Raw genomic sequence first — 22,019 nt, 5'->3', positions numbered from 1 at the left:
TATATGTTCAAAGAATGAAGTCAGCTGAGTACCTGAATATACTGAAAACCAGGTTATTCCATCAATGGATTTTTTCTTCTCTGATGGCACGGGCATATTCCAAGATGACAATGCCAGGATTCATCAGACTCGAACTGTGAAAGAGTGGTTCAGGGAGCATGAGACATCATTCTCACACATGAACTGGCCACCAGAGTCCAGACCTTAACCCCATTGAGAATCTTTGGGATGTGCTGGAGAAGGCTGCGCACAGCGGTCAGACTCTACCATCATCAATGCAAGATCTTGGTGAAAAATTAATGCAACACTGGGTGGAAATAAATCTTGAGACATTGCAGAAGGTTATCGAAACAATGCCACAGCGAATGCATGCCGTAATCACAGCTAAAGGCGGTCCAACGAAATATTGGAGTTTGTGACCTTTTTTTTTTTGGCCAGGCAGAGTATAAATAATATGTATAACACTGCTGCAGGGGAACCATGGAATAAATAAATAGAGGGAAATAATTATATTTATTTTTAAATGAAATTATTAAACAAATTACATTTAATTATTTTATTTAGTTAATTAAAAGTATAATTATTATTTAATGGAACATTTATTTATTTCATGATATATTTATTTAATTTTGATCCTTTTGGGTCACCCTGTTAGTGTGAACAACAATATTCAAGTGTTTCAAGCATGACCAGATAGGGTAGGTATCTGGCCGTCCAGTTGCATGGGGCTATTCAAGCAGTCAACAGGTAGGAGGCCAGCCAAGCTCTGGACATTTTTCAAGTCTATCTATTACATCCAGCACCTATTTTCTCACTGTCTGACATTAAATCAGACTAAATGTTTCCTCTTTTAGCTCCAGTAGGAAAACCTTCAACTTTTTGTTTGCTACATGAGAGAAAAGAAAAACTGCTTTTAAAATTTCTCAGATGTTTTGGGTTTCCTTCGACAAGCTTCTCAGGTTACCTTGCTGGAATTTTGTCCCTCTGAAACATTGACTTTGTTGTCCTTCAGCCACTTTGTTGCTAATTTGGAGGTATGCTGAGGGACATTGTCCATTTGGAAGATCCATTTTGTCGAAGCTTTACCTTTTTGGCTGATTTCTTGAGAGATTGCTTCAATATTTCCAAATAATGTAATTTATTTTGGGCAGTGCACCGTCCCTCCTGCAGTATAACACCACAGCCGTACTTCACAGTAGGGATGTTGTTCTCCGGATTCAAGCTTCCCCATATCATTTTATTTCTTAAACATTTCACTTCCCATTTACCGATTTTCTAAAGGTGTAAACAATGATGTTCTGCTTATAAGTTTAGGGTTTGGTGGCCAAATAACTGCAAAACCACATAATTACAACAAGCAATGAGAACTGCAATAAATCTTCCTCAGTGTCCTGAAGCACCTTAACAATCTAAAATGCAGTTTATAATAACTAAACAAACTCAATGCAGCAATTAAAAGAAGCAGTTTTCTCTAATTAACCCCAAATATAAGACCCAGAGGGTTAATGTAGCACCCTCTGTGCGTGGTAAGTGTAGCATGTCAGAACATAAATATAAAGATCAGTGTCTGCCATTAGGGTGCTTATAATCTTTTTTCTTGTAAAATTCCAAAAGTATGTCACACATTTTATTATAATACTCAGGAGATAGAATCAGAGAACACACGCATGATAACTGAAACCTTTAATTTCTGTCTGTTACAATGATAGAAAAATGCAGCCATGTCGACCTTTAGTAACCAGCAGTAATGTGCTCTCCTGCGGCTGATTTACACTAGATGAGTGGTTTGAGCAGATCATCCATCCATGATCATGCAAAATGATGGAGTGGAGCATAACGGTAATCTGATAACAGCCCAGTAATAAACCAGAACCATGATCTGAACATCTGAAGCTGGAAGGTGATAATCTGTTCCATCTACCCCAGATTATAATGTTATATTTTTGTCCCCCTCCTACTCACCACATAGGGCAAAGCATTATACTAATTTGATCCTATAAACTTATAAACAGGAGCTTCTATAATTATCTGAGTAAGTTAATGTGGTGAGTGTGTAATCTCAACCAATATTATTTCAAAGGGAATTGTGTTTCATAATGGGGCCAAATTATTTATCCCATAATCAACTAAATCCAGTTGAGCATGTTGCTCTGTGTGATTAGGGTGTTGGACCGGCTAGGACAGGACTGTCTACTGAACAACAGATATGTCTGACCATTACGTTTAGCAGAAATATGTTGAGTCAGAACCCAGCTGTCCCACACCTGCAGTCTAACTGTTTGAGAATGATGATGGGGGTGTGTAGATGAGTATTCATCACAGTTTGTCCATGTCCAGCAACTCCTGCAGTTCATTTTTAATGTCGTCCAGCAGCTCCAGGGGCGGCAGGTCATCCAGACACAGATCTTCCTGAGCTGGCATTTCCAATGGTGGCAGTTGAGGGATAGCGATTTCCTTGTTTTTCCCAGTGTTCTTCCCTTCCTGCCCATTCCCCGTTCCCATGGCACCACCTGCATGTGGGAGCACCCAGAGCTCTGAACGCTCCACAAAATCTGAAGCCTCAGATTGCAGCCGGGCATTCTCCATACGTAGCTGCTCATTGTTGGCTGAGAGACGCTGGTTTTCATTCATCAGGTGATCCACCAGGCGCCGCAGGTCCTCAATGGTGGTCTGCTGCTCTTCTAGGCGTGTTTTATCATCCTTTATGGTTTTAGACCCAGGGCATGGTGAAGTCAAAGGCTGGCAGGCTCCAGTCTGCCGAGTCTGAAACTGGTAAAGTAAGGTGTCGTACTCTCGCTCTCCAACTCCTTCAGCAGAGAGTCTGGCAGATCCATGAACTGGGGGCTGGGCTGAGGACTGGGTTTTGGTTAATTGGCCTGGCACAAGGCCGGGTCTTGCCTTTGTTGCCTCACGCCGAATTTCTCTCTTCCAGCGCTCTTGGATTAGCCGCTGCTGTTTGACATGACTGTCTCGCTGAAGTTCCATGGACAGATGAGCCTACAGAAACAGAATATTAACATTAGCCACGATGATTACAGTGATTTCTAACATTCAGCACCAAGTCAAAGCTGGACTATACATTTACTTTTATTTTTAATGAGACCTGGTTGAGCTATTGCTTCTTTTGGACAAATATTCCCTTTAGTTTTGGATGTAGCTGCAAGGATTCTTGCTCAACTTTGTTACTTTTGGACAGCTATAATGAGTAACCATAGGAACAAGGTCTTTTAATTTTTACAACCCAGAGCAGCTGAATAACATCTCAAAATCTCAAATAAAACCTTAACTACAACCTCAAAGCCCAGATGATTAAAAAGGAGGTGCTGAGGAGGCAGAGCAGGAGCAAAGAAGAGAGAAAGAGGAGGTTCTATTGATCATAACAGGCAATGAGATCTTTAGTGGACAAGTTGGCTGAACTTCAGGTACTAACAAGGACCCAGCCAGAGAATCAGAGGAACAGTATTATGCATTTCACGAAGACATGTCTGCAGGACTATATCCCTGTCTCCAACGTCTCTCTGCCTACAGATTTAAAGAGGAGCAACAAAAGCAAAGGAGGTGGATTAGCAGTATTTGTGAACAACAGAAGGTGGAACCCAGGACATGCTGCTGTGAAACATATTCTCTGCACCCCAGATATTGAACTGTTTTCATCCATATGTCTATCCTTTATCTTTGACCTTGTACCATTTTGCTTCTACAGGTTTGTCTTCAACCAAATCAGGAGATCCCACATCATTAAGGTCCTAGAGAGACGCCTGTTGGCCCTGTTCAGTAAGCAAACAGACACATATCAGGACACCCTGCAGTTTGCTTATTGTTGTGGAGCTGGAGGTAAGGACACCTTTATACACTGACAATAAGGTGCTGTAATCTCTGTCAACAGCAAAGCATCAGCGCTGAAGAGTTTCAGCATTTAAACTCATGAGAGGCATGACATGGAGTTTCTCACCTGCTCACACTCTGTTGACTTCATTGCTTCTGTGAGAAGATCTAAAAGAGATGGTGACAGAGTTCAGTAACATGGGAGCGAATCATTTCACAGAAATTACACATTATTACCATGAATATTATAGGAAATGATAGCAGTTCTATGAAACATGAAATTTAAGTTCTATGAAACATGGAATTTAATGGACAACTGTGTTGTGAGAGGGCGCCTAAAGTGATTTTATTGTTTTACTCATTTGCTTGTTTCATTGTTGTGTCCAGATCTGGAACCTGTCCTGCGTCTTAAATCAGTCAGAGATTGACAGTAAAAAAAAAAAGAAGATGTTTTACACAGAGGACTTGCCGTCTTCTAGTGGAGCCATGTCTGCTCCTAGTGACTGAACAATGCAGTGGTCTGCTCTGTCCATTAACTGGCAGAAATGGATTTAATGTTCTGCATTTTAAGGAATTTAAATTAGCTGTGTAAATGAAATAGTTAGAAAATAAATCACACCACATTACTGTGAATTTCTATATTTTAACTGTTTGAGTTAAATGTTATTTTTAAAAGGCAGAAATTAGCCAGTGGCTAAATCTGGTGCATCTGAGATTAATATTCCTGTATGGTCCAAAACAAATAAACCCCTGGTAAAGGTTGTGTGTGACTTAAACAATAACCGACAGATAATTTGGCACCCACCAAAGATGAGTGCTGCACTTGGTCCCAAATGTCTCAAAATATGTTTCTCCACTACAGTTTTTCCTGGGCCAAAACAGGGTTGTTGCTACTTGTAACATGTGGCATTACAATCACATAACCTCAGAGGGGTATCAGCCTCTGTATACTGCTGAAACAATAGTGAGGCTGCAATCAGCTTGGCTTTCATCAAACACTTCAAGGTTGGAATAAGTTCCCTGTTTGCTGTCTCCATGTGTTCTGTGAAAGAACCGATGCAGTGAGTGGGTAGAGGTAAGCCCACCTCTGTTACACTCCTGACTCACTAAGAGATGTAGTCACAGCCCTGCATCAGCTGACTTGTATAGAGGCCAGCTGGCTTTGTGGGTGGAAGGAGGGATACAGTGATAATGTATGGTTTTTGGAAGCAGCCGGCAGCAGGATAGAGAAGCAGAAACAAGACTCAGAAATCGATTCCTGCAAGAAGAGCAAGAAGGTGAGAGATGGAGCATTTCCTCTGCCAACAATCATTGGATCATTGCACTCAGTTGATTCACTATTATTACTTTCAAAAGAATGGTACTGGGCTGCATCTCACATCCTGTTGTTTTGCACGGATGGCTTTATTTCTGAAAACTCCCAGCTGTGCAGGATATCACCATCATTATTTGAGATAAATGAATGACCAGAGGGAGCTCAGAGTTTTTGTGGGTTCATCAATTAAACGTTTTGTGAATTAGGCTTGTGTGTGAGACAGAACAGAGCTCATAATTATGCTGCAAAGTGTTTATAGGCAGGTATACAAAAGGCTGGAGGAGCACCTCACACACTGCATCCTCTGGTCCTTAAGGCTCACTGTCCACTGTGTTTCAAATTCGTTCATTTGGTGCAGCAAGCAGAAAGTAACTCAAATCTTAAGGAAAGTGGATCCTGAGGACCAGGGCTGGTGACCACCGCTCAATGACATACAAAATCTTTCTCTGTGCGCACAATCATTAGGCAAGTTGTACCTGGGAGGATTAATTGCTATTTTTGAGCAGCTACAGAACTGTCCAAACTTCAGACTTGAATTTTGTTCTCTTGTAGCAGAATATCTGTGTGGGCACAATTATTGGGTAAGTATCGGTGTGCATTATTATTATACAACTAAATGAAAAACAGAAATATCCCCATATTACTTCAGTTTCTGTTAAAGTAAGAAAAAAAAGATAATGTTAACAAATAAGCGTTTCTGACATTAAAAATGAATGTAAGAATGTGGGACCCATACAGCCACTCTTGTTTTTATTATCAGTCACAAAGCTTAGGGTCAGTTTGATGTCACGATTATTATTTTTGTGTAGCAGCAATCAAAGACTCTGAGAGGTGGACATAGTTCATGCCAATGTTGCTACACATAACTTGATCAGGGAGACAACTGTCGGAGCACAGAGGTCACTGCAAGTGTTGTCTGTGATCATTAAGTTTTATCAGGTAAGAAAATGCCTATTTTTACAAAGGTTTGTACTTGTGTGTGTTGTCTGTAAGTAGAAAATGTCCACTAATGGCTGCAGATCAAATTAAATAAATAACCACCTTCTCCAAACGACCCTCCTGAATGTCTTTCCATACTTGTCCATACAAATTACTTTTTTAAATTTTTGTGTCTGAGCCAAATAAAGGAGAGACACTTTGCAGCTGCTGTCTGTGATTTTTTTAGGGCTAAATCGTATTTAAGAAAACTCGCCACAGAGTTTCAGAGGAGTGACAGACGATATCCTTAAAATAATATTTTTGACAGCTACATTCCTGTAGAGCAGTTAGGCCCTGATGAGTAAAACACTGACTGATTATGTGGAGAAAATTGAAAAAACCATCTGTACAGGTATGTAAGGATTAATGATTGTAAATATTTATCAAAATTATAACTAAAAATCATAATTCAGAAGGAATACATTCTAACCAAAAATTCTTTCTTACAAATAACGATCAGATACACTCTGGTGGTGTAGTTATTGGGCTCACAGCACTTAATAATTACAATTAGTTAATCATCATTAATTGATATTATGAACCAAAACCACACTAAATTATCACTGTGTTCTCAACCGTTTTACCGAATAGTGTGGAACACTAACCTTATATTGAGAGATAAACACTCTTACACAAAATAATACGAATGCTGTCCACCTAATTAAGAATCCATTATTCTACAAAAAGGGTAAGTTAAAAATCAAATATAAAGATCCGTACTGAGTGTAGATGGAGCTCAAACCACCAGTTTATGGACGAAATGGGAATAAAACAACAATCTGGATTGACTTGGAAAATGGACCAGAATTAATAAACGGTGAAGCTTTCTCTCTTTGGTCTCCTGTCAGCAGTTATACAGTAGAGCCAGGCCAGCTCAGATGCTGTAAAGCACCTGGCAGTTGGCCCCTTAGCCGCCAGTGGACTAGTCTCAAAACAAAGGTTAATAAAAATCTGAGGCTGGATCCCAGTGGAAAAACACAAAGACCAACACAAAACGGCCAACCTTTCCTCCATGGTCCAAACGGGGAACAACAGGATGAATCTTGGCAGTCAATTGAAACAAACAAGGAACAAATTTGTCTCCTTGGACAAACTTCTGTGGGTTGTCACCTTTGCCTGTATAGCAGCTATGGTCTTTGATTGGGATATAAATCTTCTGATCTTCTTATGTCGGACAGAGCTCCTTTTTCTCCAGATATTGCTTCCTTTCATGGCTGATGACGGTTCACACTTGAATAGACTGAAGCGTTGGGTTCTGCTGCCATTTATTACTTTTGGCGGTGACATCAGAGCTGCAATGCATGCTGGGAGGCGTAGTAACAGTTTGTTTCCTGTCAAATGGACGATGGCCCAACAGGTGGACCGTGCAATTAATTTCATTTAGGCTCAAATCATCACAAAAAAACATAATTAAACAAAAATATATATATTTTTTAAAGTTTATATTTTGGCCTATTCTCCTTTGTAAATATGATTTTATGTGACGATGTTCCCCGTCTGATGCACGCTACTGCTTCTTTCGCAGGCTAAACTCGTGTGCTTAGTGTGGTTGTGTTTTGTGCGAATAAAGATGGTAGAAAGATGAGGATTGGCAGCAGCGTAACCCTGGTTAGGATGATTTATGGTTGGTATGAGACGTCTCACACTAGACGAAACCATTTCATGCTTGAAAAACTCAGGAACACAATGACCATAACTGGAAAGGGAGTGCCTAGTGCACTAAAATGTGAGCAGATTTGTTTGCTCAAAATAACTTGATGTAATTTCCTATTAGTTGTGAAAATCAGGCACCAACCACCAGCAGGTAGTGTGGTGAGGAGGAAATAGGCTCCACATTTAATGGGGGGCCTAAACTGATCCAGTTTAGATTTTTATCCAGAGAAGAGCACCAAATATCTTATTTTATTAGAGTGTATTTTTTTTGTAATACATGCATCGTTTTTTCAAACACATAATCACTTTAGTCAGAATTTTAATATTAACCATAAAAATGGGGCTAATAATGTTTTCCGTAAATAAGCAATGCTACTGTATAGCTTGTTAATGTAAAGTAGCATGCCCGTGCGCATTGGAGTAACAATGCTGTTAAGTCCAAGAGAAATAGCAAATTCTACCTGAATGCTCTCTGAATTTTTGTTTTATGAAATTCCATTTTTTGTTACAAGTGACAGACCAGGCTCACAATAGAGCAATATAAATGCCTCCACATGGTGTCAGTTTGTCACACATCCAAGCTTTGCTCTCATACACCAGTTTTCCTGACTTCCTCTTCCTCACTGGATAAATTACTTCATAATCTTCAGTTTATGAACTCAGATTGGAGCAGCCATCACTTCTTTCCTCTTGGGTGGTCACTGTGTTCTTCATTGAGGGCTGGGTTTGCCGTTGAAAAGGTAACATCATCAGTCTTCGCCGAGTTTCAGCTGCCTTATGGTACCTTTTTTACATATTTCTTGATTTAGTTCAAGAAACTGAATATACGTTGTGAGCTACAAGCCAGAACATAATTAAAAAGGAAAATGATAATAATATAGGCTCTCTAAAAATGATAACTATTTCATGGTAAGACTGGATGTTGTGAATAAAGTAAATAACTTGTTAAAGAGCTTTTGATTATGAGTACATTCCTAAAACATCAAAGAAATAAAGAATAGTTAGTGTTTTAGTCTTTACAGTAACTGAGTCTATGGTTTGCAAGCCCACCTTGGTGATGTTTGGTATTTAGTTGTTGTAGACATGTGCAACTGCCTGCCATCGGTGTAATAAATGGCAGAGAAGACAACACAGCCACACAAACATTGGTCAAATAAATGTTTCTATTTTTAAAGATCTGAGAAGTAACAAAGACAGAACAGCATACCTGCTGCTTTTCCATGGCAGGAAATGGCCTCTTCATACTTTCCAGCAGCCACCAGACGCTCTGCCTTTCTGCACTGCTGATGGGCCTGAGCACAGTTAGATATGTGACATTATACAGGAACAGGAAAGAAAGGGATGCAGCAGAAAACATCTGGTTTTGCTCAAATGCAACATATGGAATAATTAACAAGAGTTTGGGCACCATAAACTCAAATATAATCAGGAGAATTACATTTACAACACTTAGTCTTCATGCTATAACAACATTATAACTGAATGTAGTTTTCTTAAATGTTTGAATAGCAAAAACCAACCATGCAGCTTTTATTAACATGGAAAGTAAAAAGAAGAATATTAATTATATTAGTTAGATCATCTTCAGTTAACCAAGTCATGACAATCTTATGACCTGAAGAAAAGTTTCAACAATAACCCTTAAAAACACAATCATTCCTGGACACGAGTCCCTCTACATAGGCTTCTGGTCGTTCAACGTCTCGATCAAGTCAGACACCTTCCACAACAATCTGTTCACAAAACACAAGAAGGGTGGCAGAACAAATGGAATAAAAAGGAGCTGTTGTCCCACACTGGAGACACAGTCTCTCGACAACATTTAACACATAATTACATGGAGTTCAATTTAATGATCACAATGAAGCTCAGGGATCCTGATGACATGTGGAACATCATATACGGTGAATAAAGGGAAAAGGTATTCTGGAAAATATTGAAAATTTGACTCTGGTTTAATGTGCTGCTACTCTTCCATCAACATGATTTATCATCATAGCAAACTGCAAGTGGGCATGAACAACACAGCAGATGAAGTACCTGAAAATATTACATGTGGTCAAGAATGTGTTACAGGTAACAGAAGTGCATACAGCTGCTAACTTAGAAAGGTGAATTCTGAAGAAAGTATCCCTGACACTGCACAGTCTATAAGTCCTTCTGACATTAACCCTATCTTCTTAATGCCATAAACATCAGCATTCTGAATCAAATCTGCCTCGGAGGTCTCTCCATACCATCCTCTGCAAACAAGTAACGTATGACGATGTCAGTGTCCTGTTGTTGGTCGAGCAAATGCTTTAATTGAAATACAGTCTCTCAGAAATGATTTCTAAGTCTTGTTTAGCTTTTACATCATCACTGCACCAACCCTTCAACCCACAAAGCCGGCCTGCTCCCGCTTACAAGTCAGCTGATGAGTGGCTGTGGCGACCTCGCTCGGAAATTTAAGGTCGTAAAAGAGATGGACTTACTTCTACCACTCTGACGGCAATGTCTGAGGGGTAGGGGGTTTCTATGTCTGAAAAACTCAGGAACACAATGACCATAACTACAAAGGGACAAAATAGAGAAGGGCGAAATAAACTTCCGCTGGTGGAGGCAGCAGCCACGGCTTCATGCAAACAACAAAGGTAGTCAGTTCATTTATTTCGTTTATTTATTTTTCATTTTCAAATACCAAGATGGCGCTGACGATGGCCGCCTCGGAGCTTCGCTCTCTTTCTTTGTGTATTTTGCGTGTTTATATGTTTTTTGGAGCCACAGTACAGCAGAGAGGAACTTCTCAACATCAGAGAGTCCTCTCTTGGGATTTTTTCACCATCTTTCAGTGATCCAAGCTTCACTGAGCTTCTGGCAAGCAGAGCCGCAGCACTCCATGGGATACTGCGCCGAAAGCGTCGGAGGGGAAAGCGTGCTGGTGCGCTGATAAAGCTCCGCCAAAGAGGACTTTGCACACCACTGCCTTCAATCCATCTGGCAAATGTCCGCTCTCTAAGCAACAAGATGGACGAGCTGCTTCTACTCACCTGTAAAAACACGGACCTCCGCGGTTCTCTGCTTTACCGAGACATGGCTGAGTTAAAACATCCCAGACCGTCCACTGCTGATGCTGGACTTCCAGCTGCTCAGAGCGGATCGCAGCGCAGAGCTATCAGGGAAGAAACAAGGAGGCGGAATCTGCTTTTACATAAATGAAGGTTGGTGCAGAGACGTAAAAGTGCTGGGAAAAACATGTAGTCCTGATCTGGAGTCATTTTCCATAAAATGTAAACCGTTTTATTCACCGAGAGTTTTTCTCGTTTATAATAATTGGCTCATATTTTCCACCGCATGGCTGCGCTTCTGCTGCTGAAAAACATCTCGTTGAGCTGATTACAAACGTGGCGAAAAAATACACGGACTCTTTCATCATAATACTGGGAGATTTTAACAGAGCAAACCTCTCAAATGAACTCCCCAAATACAGACAGCATATTAAGTGTCCCACCAGAGACAAAAACACACTGGACCATTGTTACACAGCTTTAAAGGACTCATATCATGCTGTTACCAGGGCTGCTCTGGGTTTTTCAGATCATTGTCTAATCCACCTCATCCCAACCTACAGACAGAGGCTAAGAGCTTCCAAACCCAAGGTTCACACTGTTAAGAAGTGGACTGAGGAATCAAAGCAGATGTTACAGGCCTGCTTTGAATGCACAGACTGGACTGTTTTTGAAACCTCAGCCACTGACTTAAACCAACTAACTGATGTGGTGACATCATACATCAATTTCTGTGAGGACATGTGAGTGCAGACCAAGACCTTCTGCACCTTTGGGAATAACAAGCCATGGTTTACTCCATACCTCAGAAACCTGCACAGGGAAAAGGAAGAAGGTCACAGCAGTGGAGATTGGGCGCGGTACAGGCAGGCCAGGAACAAACTAACAAAGGAGATCAAAGCAGCTAAGAGAAGCTACAGTGAGAAGCTTAAGAACAGCCTTTCTACCGGTGACACTTCAGCTGTATGGACCGGTCTGAGAAACCTGACTGCCTATAGGAGACACCCAACCCATCCTGAACAGAGTCGTCTCCTGGCCAACCGTCTGAATGGCTTCTACTGCAGACATGATAAGAAGCCATTCACACCTCAAACCATCTCCTCCACATCCCATTCAGGAACAAATTCTTCCCATAAAGCAACCAACCCCCTACCTTCAGATCCTCAGCCTGCACTAAAGATCTCTGAGGAAGATATAAACAGGTTCTTTCAGCGCATGAAAACAAAGAAGCTTCCTGATGGACCGACAGCAGCAGGTAAGACTGGGGAGCATCTTCTCCCGCACCAGATCAATAAGTACTGGTGCCCCCCAGGAGTGTGTTCTATCCCCACTCCTCTTCTCCCTGTTCACAAATGACTGCACCTCAACGGACTCGTCCGTGAAACTCCTGAAGCTTGCAGACAACACCACTGTCATTGGACTGATCCAGGACGGTGATGAGTCTGCATGCAGACAGGAGGTGGATCAGCAGGTACACTGGTGTTGTCAGAACCACCTGGAACTCAACCCACTCAAGACTGTGGAAATGGTGGTGGACCTTCGGAGAACACCACCCCCATACATCCCCCTCACCATCCTCAACAACACCATGTCGGCTGTGGACCACTTCAGGTTCTTAGGAACCACCATCTCTGAGGACCTGAGATGGTCTTCACACATAGACACTGTTCGAAAGAAGGCCCAGCAGAGACTGTACTTCCTGAGGCAACTCAAGAAGTTCAACCTTCCACAGGAGCTGCTGGTCATCTTCTACACTGCCATCATTCAGTCTGTCCTGTCTTCATCCATCTCAGTGTGGTTTGGCTCATCCACAAAAGAGGACAGGTCCAGACTGCAACAAATAATCAGGACTGCAGAGAGAATAATCAGGGCTGACCTTCCCTCCATCCAGGACTTATACAGGTCTAGGGTCAGAAAAAGAGCTGCTAAAATCTCTGCAGACCCCACACAACCTGCACATATAGAGTTTTACCTTCAGGCCGCCGCTACAGAGCTCTGTTCACTAAACCCAGGCGCCACAGAGACAGTTTCTTCCCCCAGGCTGTTTCTCTGATGAACATTTAATAGAGTACCAAACAATAACATACAGATGTTGCAAATGCACCTTTGTATATATGTATATTTTAGGACATAAAGATATATGCATAAATATATCTTATAACGTGTTAAACAAAAAAAAAATAAAATAAACAAATAAACCCCAGAGGGCAAATTGTACCGGAGTCAAATTCCTTGTTTGTATGTACAGGTGTTGGACAATGAAACTGAAACACCTGGTTTTAGACCACAATAATTTATTAGTATGGTGTAGGGCCTCCTTTTGCAGCCAATACAGCGTCAATTCGTCTTAGGAATGACATATACAAGTCCTGCACAGTGGTCAGAGGGATTTTAAGCCATTCTTCTTGCAGGATAGTGGCCAGGTCACGACGTGATACTGGTGGAGGAAAACGTTTCCTGACTCGCTCCTCCAAAACACCCCAAAGTGGCTCAATAATATTTAGATCTGGTGACTGTGCAGGCCATGGAAGATGTTCAACTTCACTTTCATGTTCATCAAACCAATCTTTCACCAGTCTTGCTGTGTGTATTGGTGCATTGTCATCCTGATACATGGCACCGCCTTCAGGATACAATGTTTGAACCATTGGATGCACATGGTCCTCAAGAATGGTTCGGTAGTCCTTGGCAGTGACGCGCCCATCTAGCACAAGTATTGGGCCAAGGGAATGCCATGATATGGCAGCCCAAACCATCACTGATCCACCCCCATGCTTCACTCTGGGCATGCAACAGTCTGGGTGGTACGCTTCTTTGGGGTTTCTCCACACCGTAACTCTCCCCGATGTGGGGAAAACAGTAAAGGTGGACTCATCAGAGAACAATACATGTTTCACATTGTCCACAGCCCAAGATTTGCTGCAGCATTGAAACCGACGTTTGGCATTGGCATGAGTGACCAAAGGTTTGGCTATAGCAACTCGGCCATGTATATTGACCCTGTGGAGCTCCCGACGGACAGTTCTGGTGGAAACAGGAGAGTTGAGGTCCACATTTAATTCTGCCGTGATTTGGGCAGCCGTGGTTTTATGTTTTTTGGATACAATCCGGGTTAGCACCCGAACATCCCTTTCAGACAGCTTCCTCTTGCATCCACAGTTAATCCTGTTGGATGTGGTTCGTCCTTCTTGGTGGTATGCTGACATTACCCTGGATACCGTGGCTCTTGATACATCACAAAGACTTGCTGTCTTGGTCACAGATGCGCCAGCAAGACGTGAACCAACAATTTGTCCTCTTTTGAACTCTGGTATGTCACCCATAATGTTGTGTGCATTTCAATATTTTGAGCAAAACTGTGCTCTTACCCTGCTAATAGAACCTTCACACTCTGCTCTTACTGGTGCAATGTGCACTCAATGAAGACTGGCTACCAGGCTGGTCCAATTTAGCCATGAAACCTCCCACACTAAAATGACAGGTGTTTCAGTTTCATTGTCCAACCCCTGTACATCTTGGCAATAAAGCTGATTCCAATTTATGGAGGAACAATTTAGAGACACAGACCCAGATTAAAAACACATGATGTGCAAAATGTGTTCCTTGGTGATGTCTGCACCACTCAGCAACACAACAAAACTGCAACCATTTGAAATTTTAACGGAAAGATCTAAAACAAACACAGGAAATCTCTGGAATATATTGCGTATGTTTAGCCAGAATTTAAACCAATGTTAAGGATCTTTTAATAGCCCAGTGCACTAAAATGTGAGCAGATTTGTTTGGTCAAAATAACTTGGTGTCATTTTCTATTAGTTGTGAAAATGACACATTCTCATACTTTGTTTAATTCATAACTAATTTTACTGTAGGGGGCTTCTATGTCTGAAAAACTGCCCTTTGCTAATAATACCACATGGTACAGCTGCCTTGTTAGGGTTTCTTCTAGGGTTTTGATCTAGCAGGAACTAAATGATTGCATCTTTTTTGTGGTAATGTAACCATAGTTTGGATTTTATGGTTCCTTTCATTTTTCTCATATCTGACATGGCTGTGCGAGAAACATAAAAACAGGCTAACCTGGATTTGACCACTGCCAACACTCTGACATTCTACACAGTCCCCAGGATTGAAGTGATCCTGCTCCATCCTCAAATTGTTTTTTTGTTTTGTTTTTTAAACTACATATTTCCATATTTGGAAATATGTAGTAAAAACAAAGCCTGTGCACAAAGAACCACTTTTTGTCTTCTTTTCCTTTAGATTCATTGTCAGGTTAGATGGAGCGGGCAGTGATTATATGGAACACAATAGAAACAGAACTCAATGTTTTTAAATTAAAATGTGAAGTCTGTTATTTTTGGGCTTAATGCATCTGTTGAACAGACATGAACTCCTAAATGTCTTCTTTCATGAGATTCGGGGCTGTTTGGAAAACATCTGGAGCTTCAGCCCCAGCGGTCCAGGTGACAGGTCTAACAAAACACCTGGGTACCACTATATTTCGGAGCTAATCTACATGCACCACGATTCAGTGTGTCTGCGTGTACAGGCGTGTGCGAGTGGCATAGAAAACAAATCATCAGCTAACTTTACAGTACATATATTTTTACCTCATTTTGTCGACCAACAGTGAAAAATCGTTGTCTGTCCACTTTTTTGAGAGTACAACCACTCTTACCAGTGAATGAATCAAAAGTACAGCAAACTGTGAATGCTTGGTGGAGAAAGCTGCTTGGGTGATACCAAATGTTTGGGAGGAGGGGGGGGGGGGGGGGGGGGGGGGTTACATTAATAGGTGATGATGTTATTTTGTTGGCAAATGAAAATAAAAGAAAATCAACAAGTTATTCATGTATTATTTATTTGTAAACGTAATTATGTTATTTTATTGGAGGGGTTATATTGACTGGATCAGATTTATGGGGGGGTCATAACCCCCTGATCCCCCTCGCAAATTACAACCTTGCACAAATGAATCTATCAACTAAACACATTTTCCCATGTGGCTTTGTGTCATTTATTTAAGTGAGAATTATAAACAAACGACTCAAAACTCAGATAAACATTTCTGACACAACAAAATAAAATTGCCCAATATAGCCATTCAACTCCTCAATAACAGTGATGAGCCAATTTTTATAACAGTGAGAAGTTTCTGAATCTATACATGATCAAGTTTTTATGCAGCAGCAACCACAGCCTTCTAAACAGATGTTCAGAGAGGGGGACTGTTTTCCTTCACTATCAATCTCCCGTTTAACAACTGCCCACAAGTTCTCATTGGGTCTAGGTCAGACGAGGAAGGGGTCCATGTAGAGGAGTACTTGGATGCATGTGATGGAGCATTGTTCTGCATTAAAATCCTTGTCTTCTTCCTATACTGCTGCTTGAAGAAAGTGTCTTCTAAAAACTGGAGGTAGGTTTGGGAGGTAATTTTTAGCCCATCTTCAACCTAAAAAGGTCCAACCAGCTCATCTTTAACAATACCAGCTCATACTAGTACCCACCTCCACCTTTCTGGCGTCTAACTCGAAGTAGAGCTCTGTTCCTGTTACTGATCCAGCCATGAGTCCATCCATCTGGTCCATCAAGAGTCACTCTCATCTCATCAGTCCATGAATCCTTTGAAGAATCTGTCTTCAGATCTTTCTTGGCCCTGTCTAGATGCTTTACCTTGTGTGTTTTGTTCAGTGGTGGTCAGGTTTCAGCCATCCTTACCTTGGAAATACCTCTGAGTTCTGAACATCTTGTAATTCTGGGTACTCCAGGTAGGTTGCAGTTGTGGAATATGACAGCACTGGAAAATAGTGGGTTCCAGGTTCTTCTCAGCTCTATGACAGTTAATGTGCGTGTTTTTTTGTCAACTTGCGACCCAGTTGACTATTTGCAACCAAATGTCTGATGGTTCTGTGATCACACCCCAATATCTAAGCAGTTTCAAGAGTCCTGCATCCCTCTGAGAGACTTCTGGTCATTTTTGACTTTTCACAGTCAGTTAAAACTCTTTTTTGGCCCGTTTTGACTAAAGAAAAGAAGCTGCCTAATAATGATGCACATTTTGTTTTCGGTTGTTGACCTCCTTAGGCCACCACCTCCCCCATTACACAGGTACACATCACCTGCTATGATTAAATCAATTAAATAGTCAGGTTTGTCCACCTTGGAGTTAGAAAATGTGCCTATAATCGATGACATGGTCGAAATACTAAGCTGGACGATCATTTTATACCTACTGTATAAACAGAATCTCCAGCCTTCCGAGCATTAGCGCTCTACTGACCAACCTACGATATCAACGATAAACCAAACTTTAAGATAGTGTCGCATATTTAGCACAACGGCCATGATAAAGAAACCTTAGAAAAATAGCATGATATTGCAACATCCCGACGGGACTTACGAGGTTCAGCGGGCTATCCACGACCTCCATGGTTTCGATTCGTCGACGGTTCACTCTACATGAATTGTGCTTCTGGTCTTCGGGGACGGTCATTCGCTCAGCAATAGAAATGTATAAACTCTACAATAAACACACAGAAGATAATTACTGTCGAGGAAGCCCAGTTGTCCTAGTAGCACTCAGAAGTACAGGAAGACGTCGTGACGTAACAACTACTCAAATCAGACGTGGCACACGAGGCGCATGCGCACGTGAGTAACAGACGGTGGCGCGTATATCTTAAAACGTCTCAAGCGACTGTCGATAAATTTCTTATTTATTTATATGTGTATATTGGCTACTTTACACCATATTCAGTGTTCCTGTGAGAACTTAGATGAATTTCATTTTTTGCCATTTTGCGCAGGTTTATAACTCTTGAGTAGGGATGTTTTCTTCCTTTTTAATCATACTTTAACAACCGCAGTTCATAAACATTGATCACTGCAGACAGGAAATTGAAGAGCGGACAGGTGGGTATCAGTTTATAGCTTTTTGCTTTATGAACAATGGCAAAAACAAAAAAGATAAGATGGAGTTTCAGAAATACCAGAGAAAACGTATTAATATCTTTAAATTCGAAAATTTGACTGGGAAAAATTTCTGCAAAATTTTGAAAGACATTTCTCAAACTTTGTTCATTTTTACCATTAGGAAATTGATCCCAGTCAGTTACCATATGTGGCTTTGTTGTTATTTAATTCAGAAACAAATGTCATACTGTATGGCTTTGTTAGGTCTGTTCTTGTAGGAAGAAAACCAATTTCCCACAAAAGGTCTAATCAAAGGAGCAGGGGACAGGGGACTTCTGTTTGTGATAAAAGAGAACCCCCCTGGAAGCAACTTTCAGATTATGAATGAGTTCACAATCTAAAGATGGGATGAAAAGTCTGAAACAAGAGAAAAAATTATCATAAGCCAGAAACTGTCAGTTTGGGCCTGATAATTGGCTTGACAAAAATATATTTCTATCAAACCCCAATCCCTTGAAAAGAAAATGTCCGTGTGGTTCTTTTTTCAAAACAGACACTGTCATATGCACAATCGTTTCAAAGACCTGATAGTGGATAATTTGATGCTGATGTGCTAAAAGATTAAGAATGTCCTTATTTAAAAAAAACAAAAACAATACTATACTATAACTTCACAATTCAATTCAATTCAATTCAAAAATACTTTATTAATCCCAAAGGGAAATTAAATGTTGTTATAGCTCATATTATGAAGGTTTCTTCAAAGAGCCATTGTAGATGCTGATGGCTGTGGGCAGGAAGGATCTCCTGTAGCATCTGTCTTACAGCAGATCTGAAGAAGCCTCTGACTGAAGACACTCTGTTGTTGTAGGACAGTCTCATGAAGAGGATGCTCAGGGTTCTCCATAATGTTCTTCATTTTATGAAGAATCCTTCTTTGTATGATCTCCAGAGGTTCCAGAGCATTCCTCAGAACAGAGCCAGACTTCTTTATCAGCTTGTTGAGCTTTTTTAAGTCCCTGACTCTGATGCTGCTTCCCCAGCAGATGATGGTAGAAGAGATCACACTTTCCACAACAGACTTATAGAAGATATGCAGCATCTTACTGCAAACACCAAAGGACCTAAGCTTCCTTAAGAGGTACAGTCTGCTCTGTCCCTTCTTGTAGACGGGTTCACAGTTGCATCTCCACTCCAGTCTGTTGTCCAGGTGAAAACCGAGGTATTTATACTCCTCCACCACCTCCACCTCTTCTCCCATGATAGAAATAGTTTTTGACTTATTCCTGTTTCTCTTAAAATCTACAATCATCTCCTTTGTTTTAGTCACGTTCAAGATGAGATGATTGTTTCCACACCATGCCACAAAGCGGTCCACCAGCTCCCTGTACTCAGCTACCTGGTTAAACACACAACCCTTCAGTCTCACAAACTGTGGTCTGTTTGTCAGGTAGTCTTTGATCCAGGAGATTTTTCAGGCCTCCATCTGAGTCTTCTGGAGTTTCGGACAAAGCAAATCAGGTTGAATTGTGTTAAATGTTCTGGAGAAATCAAAGAACATGATCCTCACAGTGCTGCTGGCTTTGTCCAGATGACAGTGGGTTTGTTGAAGCAGGTGTATGATGGCATCTTCAACTCCAACTCCAAGCAACAAGCAAACTGAAGAGGGTCCTGATGGTTCATTGTTTGCTTACTCAGGTGGGCCAACAGGAGTCTCTCTGGACCTTCATGGTGTGGGATGTCAGGGCAACAGGTCCATAGTCATTGAGGACTGATGGGTGAGTTTTCTTTGGTACCAGAACAAGACAGGACGTCTTCCACAACACTGGAACCTTCTTCTGGGCCAGGCTTAGGTCGAAAAGTTGCTGTAGAATCCCACCGAGCTGCTCTGCACAGGCCTTAAGGACTCTAGGGCTGACACGATTTGGACCTGCAGGCTTATTCCGGTTCAGTCTCTACAGTTTCTCTTCACCTGACTTCTTGAGACACACATTTGGAAGGTGGAGGCAAAGGGAGCATTAGGATCTTCTGATGTGGTTGAAGGCAAACATGTAGAAGCAGAAGGGTCCATGGCTGAGGTGGAAGATAAAACATTTCAGGTGTGACAGGAAAGCTGTGGGTCAAAGGAGGGTGGGATGTCAGTTTGGCTGTGAGCAGGAAAGGAGGATGCTGAGCTTGTTTCTAAACTGAACCTATTAAAGAAAGTGTTTAGTTCATTGGCTCTGTCCAGACGTCCATCAGTCCGATTGTCCTTCTGCTTGAAGCCTAGGATCTTCTTCATCCCTGACCACACATTTGTGATATTGTTTTGCTAGAGCTTGCTCTCCAGCTTCTTCTTGTACACCTCCTTGCTGTTTCTTATCTTGACTTTAAGTTGCTTTTGTATACTCCTCAATAATTCCCTGTCTCTCTCTGTAGGCTCTTTTTTTCTTGGTAATCAGTTCCTTCAGGTCACTGGTGATCCAAGATTTGTTATTGGGGAAGTATCTCACCGTTCTGGTGGGGATGGTGGTATCCACACAGACATTTATTGTCGGTCACACACTCAGTCATGGTATTAATGTCCTCTCCATGTCCTCTCCACAGTGCATTCCAGTCTGTAGCCTCAAAACAACCTGACAGGGCTTCTTCAGCTTCATGTGACCATCTTCTCACAGTTCTCTTTATTATAGGCTGCCTCTGAACAAGGTGAACAAGGGGCTTATATTTCGAACAGAGAAAAACAAGACTGTGATCTGATTTGCCTAGAGGAGGTCTTGCTTTAGAGATGTATGAGTCCTTGACATTTGCATAAAACAAATCCAAAATTTTTTTTTTCTGGTAGAGCAGCTGACAAACTGTTGAACTTTGGAAGTGTAGCAGAGAGTGAAGCATGGTTAAAATCACCAGAAATTGCCACAAATGCATTGGGGTGTTGTGTCTGTAGCTTAGCAACAACTGAGCTGATGGCATCACTTGCAGTGTCGGCAACAGCGGAAGGTGGAACATATACTGTTGCCAAAATAACACTGGTGAACTCTCTGGGTAAATAATATGGACGAAAATTTACTGCTAACAGTTCAATATCTGGACGGCAGAGATGACACTTTAAAGTTACATGTCTTGGATAACCCCATCTGTTGTTCTCAAGTACTGCCAGTCCACCTCCTTTGCGTTTACCACTCCTTGTTAAATCTCTGTCTGCTCGTATGGTCAGAAAGCCTGGCAGAGAGACGCTGGAGTCAGGGATATGATCCTGCAGCCATTTCTCAGTGAAACACATAATACTGCATTCCCGATACTCTGGCTGGGTCCTTTGTAGGGCTTGGAGTTAATCAACTTGTTTTCCAACGATCTCACATTGTCCATCATGATCGATGGAAGAGATGGTTTGAACTTCCTCCTTCTTTCTCTTCTCTCTGTTCCTGCTCTGCATCCATGGCACCTTCTTTTCAACTCATCAGGGATTTGGGGTTGTAGTTGAAGTATTATTTGAGCTTCTGAGATATTAATCAGCAGCTCCCGGTTGTAAAAAACAATCCTGTTGGCACAGTGATGCATAATAACAAATGTCCATAAGTAAAAAAGTATCAGCAAAAATCCTTCCTGCTGCACAGCATCTGATACCGGAGAGAATAATCGGCCAAAAAAATCTATTTAATCCACCAGAAGAGGAACACCTTGAGCGGCGCAATTATAGAATGATGCTCAACATATTTCATTTATTACATGGAAGACTGCGTTGTGTAAGAATTCTCAGAAAAATTCTGACTTTTTTCTTGTAATATTTCAATATTATTCTTGTAATTTCAAAAACAATTTGTCTTAGCCTGGCCCTAATACTCTGCTGTACATTCCAGATGTAGGATCATATTTTACTTTAGGTTTTCTTGCTCTTAGATGATTTACCTGGAATTTTCTGTAAGTTGCAGTTAATAAAAAGGACGGCCCTCTATTCGATCAAGTATAAATTTAGAGGTAATTTCAACATGGAAGGGTAATTTAAATTTATTAACCAGTTATCCTAAAAACCAAAATTGCATTTTGGACATTGTTTTTGTTTTATTTTCATGCTCTAACCGGAAATGCTGTGTTGGTTTGTCTGGGCGGGTCTTCCCCGGCTGTTTTATTGATGCGTTCGTGTTTTCTCGGAAATTGCAGCTTACAGTTAATAACGTCACTCCGAGAAGAGATGGTTTAAGTTGTGAGTCAGAAAACAGTGGATTTGCTGTTTTGGTGCTAAGCACTTAAAGCAATACATGGCTAATAACAACGTATTAATCTCCACTGTATCCGTTCAAACACAG

The 22,019-nt window shown here is 41.2% G+C and overlaps 1 protein-coding gene across 1 annotated transcript; it reads right to left on the bottom strand.

Annotated features, from left to right (window-relative positions):
• Positions 1-1,668: 1,668 nt before the first annotated feature.
• On the bottom strand, positions 1,669-17,442 carry nrbf2b (nuclear receptor binding factor 2b). The gene is made up of 4 exons (XM_047377925.1): positions 17,222-17,442; positions 8,979-9,063; positions 3,953-3,993; positions 1,669-2,997 (listed from the first exon to the last, which is right to left on the bottom strand). Exons 1-4 carry the CDS (start codon positions 17,312-17,314, stop codon positions 2,317-2,319), a joined length of 900 nt encoding a protein of 299 aa, XP_047233881.1. The 5' UTR covers positions 17,315-17,442; the 3' UTR covers positions 1,669-2,316.
• Positions 17,443-22,019: the final 4,577 nt, after the last annotated feature.

The sequence above is a fragment of the Girardinichthys multiradiatus genome, chromosome 10 (genome assembly GCF_021462225.1).
Source record: "Girardinichthys multiradiatus isolate DD_20200921_A chromosome 10, DD_fGirMul_XY1, whole genome shotgun sequence".
NCBI classification, from domain to species: domain Eukaryota; kingdom Metazoa; phylum Chordata; class Actinopteri; order Cyprinodontiformes; family Goodeidae; genus Girardinichthys; species Girardinichthys multiradiatus.
Note: the sequence above shows the minus strand (reverse complement) of the source record. Positions and strands in the feature narration are given on the sequence as shown.